General features: G+C 64.1%; 1 protein-coding gene across 1 annotated transcript in view; it reads left to right on the top strand.

The window, feature by feature from the left end:
• Positions 1-2463, top strand: part of ERFE (erythroferrone) — a 15025-nt gene that overhangs the window by 4785 nt on the left and 7777 nt on the right. Inside the window, exons 4-6 of the mRNA XM_042780783.1 lie at positions 21-134; positions 431-574; positions 2363-2459. Coding sequence (XP_042636717.1) covers positions 21-134; positions 431-574; positions 2363-2459 — 355 coding nt within the window. The remainder of the gene's footprint in view (positions 1-20; positions 135-430; positions 575-2362; positions 2460-2463) is intronic.

Below are 2463 nucleotides of genomic sequence, written 5' to 3'. Positions count from 1 at the left end.
CCGGAGCGCCCGCCTCGCAGGAGTCGTCGCCCGGGAACGAGCTGCCCGCGGGCCCCGGCGACCGGGCGGTAAGACGCCGCGCCGCCTCGCGCTCGGACGCACCTGCCGACGCGGGGACGACCGCCCGGGCCTCGGTTTCCCCGAGAGGAGGGGGTGGCGCTTGCTTTCCCGGTGGGGAGCGCACCTCGCAGGCGGGACCTGGGTTCGAATGGGGGTTCAAAACGCCTAGCTTCTGGGGTCGGCACAGACACGGCCCCCCCGCGGCCTTGACCTTGCTCCTTGGGTGGTTCTTCGACGTTAATTCTCCCAGGTCGGTGGAAGCCTCTTTGCTTTGGGGGCAGAAGGAAGTTGGGAAATCAGGTGTGAATTATGTGGAAAGGAGGGAGCACGCGTTTGTGCAACTGTGAGTTCGTGAAACTGGAAACTGAAGCCCGCGCCCCGGGGTCGATCCGGCGACCCTGCGGAACAGAGCGGAGCCGCAGGGCGTTTCCACCGCCGTCAGTCCTTCCGGAAGCTGAGCCTTCAGCCCGCGGGACTCCGCTTAGCACCTCAGCGCTTCACAGCTGGGCTCCCCGTGAGCACATTGCCGACCCCATCAAGCTGGGGCAGGTTCCTGCAGGCCGGGGGGCCCCAGGGTCATCTTTAGCCTGGGGCTCCCTTCCCACGGTGGAGACTGAAACGCTAAGCGTGAGGCAGGGACCAGAGCCATCTCCAGGAGCAGCTGTTAGGGTCTTCCTGGTCCTACAGAGGCCTCCAGTCCCAGCAATCCACTGAGATCGGAAGGCAGCAGGCAGACGTCCACCGTGGGGGTGGGAGTGGGGTGGCATCCACCCTGCACGTCCCCTTGGGGATCAAGGGGCTCCCAGGCACACAGATGGAAGGCAGACCCCACTCAGACGGGCGGCTGCATCTGGGAGCACTGCCAGGTGGTCAGGGTGGCTGGACGTCAGGGCTCAGTCACCAGCAAGCACCCCTGACCCCGGGACACGAACAGAGAGGGCACTGGGGTGCTTCCTTGTGGGGTTTCGGCCTTGGACACCCTTCTTTGGGGCCAAGAAGACACCAAAGCTGCTGGCTCCCCAGGCTCCAAGGCCTCTGCAACCTCACACCCCCACCCCACAACGTGGCTAGGAGCTCCTGCTCCCAGGGCTCCAAGGCACCCCTCTGTGAGCACCCCCATGCAGCTGGGGCTCCTGCTGGCCTGGCCGATGCTCACGTGGCTCCACCTACTCCCGCTCTCCCCTGAGCCTGGGCCCCTGGTTCATCCCACAGGCCCAAGTGTGGCTGAAGGTGGACTCTCAGGTTCCAGGCATCCACAGATTGACCAGCAGGGCGGCGATACTCAGAGCTGCCAGCCCCCTGAGAAGCTAGGAGAGGTGCTTCCCAGCCACACTGCACGGGGACAGACGGCCCCAGGCACTGCTTTCTCTGCACACCACCGGCTCCTGGGGCCAGAGTCGCCATCCTCACGAAGCCTGTGTTGACTGGCAAGCTCCTGAAGGCAGGCCCAGGCCCTGGAGTGCTGAAAAGCCTACAGGCAGCACCCGGCAGCCGGACCTTTCTCCGACAGAAGCCCTTATGGGTCCTTGCAGGCCCTGGAACAGCACCTGGGGCCTCACGCTCTTGAGCCTCTTTCCAGCCGACAGTGCCACCTGCAGCCCCGATCGCATCAGGCCCACTGCCCAGTGGGCCAAAGGTCTCTCCCAGAACTTCCCTGGGGGTCAGGACCGGTCAGGATGGGGCATGCGTGGGAATGGGTGTTTCTGTCCTTGCTTTGGCCAAGTGACTCAGAAGCCCTGAGGAATGTGAGTGGCATTGGTCCCACACAGACCATGAGCCTTCAGTCCCCGCCTGCCCTGCACTGGAGTCCATGGTGGCCCTGGGCTCAAATCTGCTTCCCTGGAACTCCTGTCTGCAGAGTGGACAGGCCTGTCTGCTGGAAGTGGGGTTTACCCCTTCCTGGGCACCCATGGTGTTCAACCCTCCCATTCACTCTGAGAGAGAAGGGGTTTTCACCCCAGCTCAGGTGATAGAAATGAGGCTGCAGGGGCTCTGGTACCCCAGTGGGGCGGGGACTTCTGTCGACCACCCAGCCCACACCATGTCCTGTCCTGCCACCATGCAAAGCCCAGACGTGGGCAGCTGTCTCCAGAGCTCGTCTTCGGAGTGCGGAGAGGACAGGGGATGGGGTGTGGGTAGGGTGCTGTCCTTTAGTGCCTGGGGGCACCACCATGGACAAGGCCTGTGGTCATGCTCACAGGGCCCATGGGGCCTGCACCAAAGCACTGGGCGCAATCTCCCATCCCGCTCAGCGCCGGGCCGGTGGGAGACAGGGGGACCAACCTTAGCTGCTGTGTTGTAGGAACTCATCACTGAGCGGGCACATGGCATCGACCCCCGGGACACCTGGATGCTTTTCGTCCAGCAGAGTGACAGGGGCATCAACAGCAAGAAGAGGAGCAG

Source organism: Orycteropus afer, unplaced genomic scaffold (genome assembly GCF_000298275.1).
Source record: "Orycteropus afer afer isolate SDZICR_OR568_19922 unplaced genomic scaffold, OryAfe1.0 scaffold00006, whole genome shotgun sequence".
NCBI lineage: Eukaryota > Metazoa > Chordata > Mammalia > Tubulidentata > Orycteropodidae > Orycteropus > Orycteropus afer.
The sequence above is the reverse complement of the archived record's forward strand: the minus strand, read 5'-3'. Positions and strand labels throughout refer to the sequence as shown.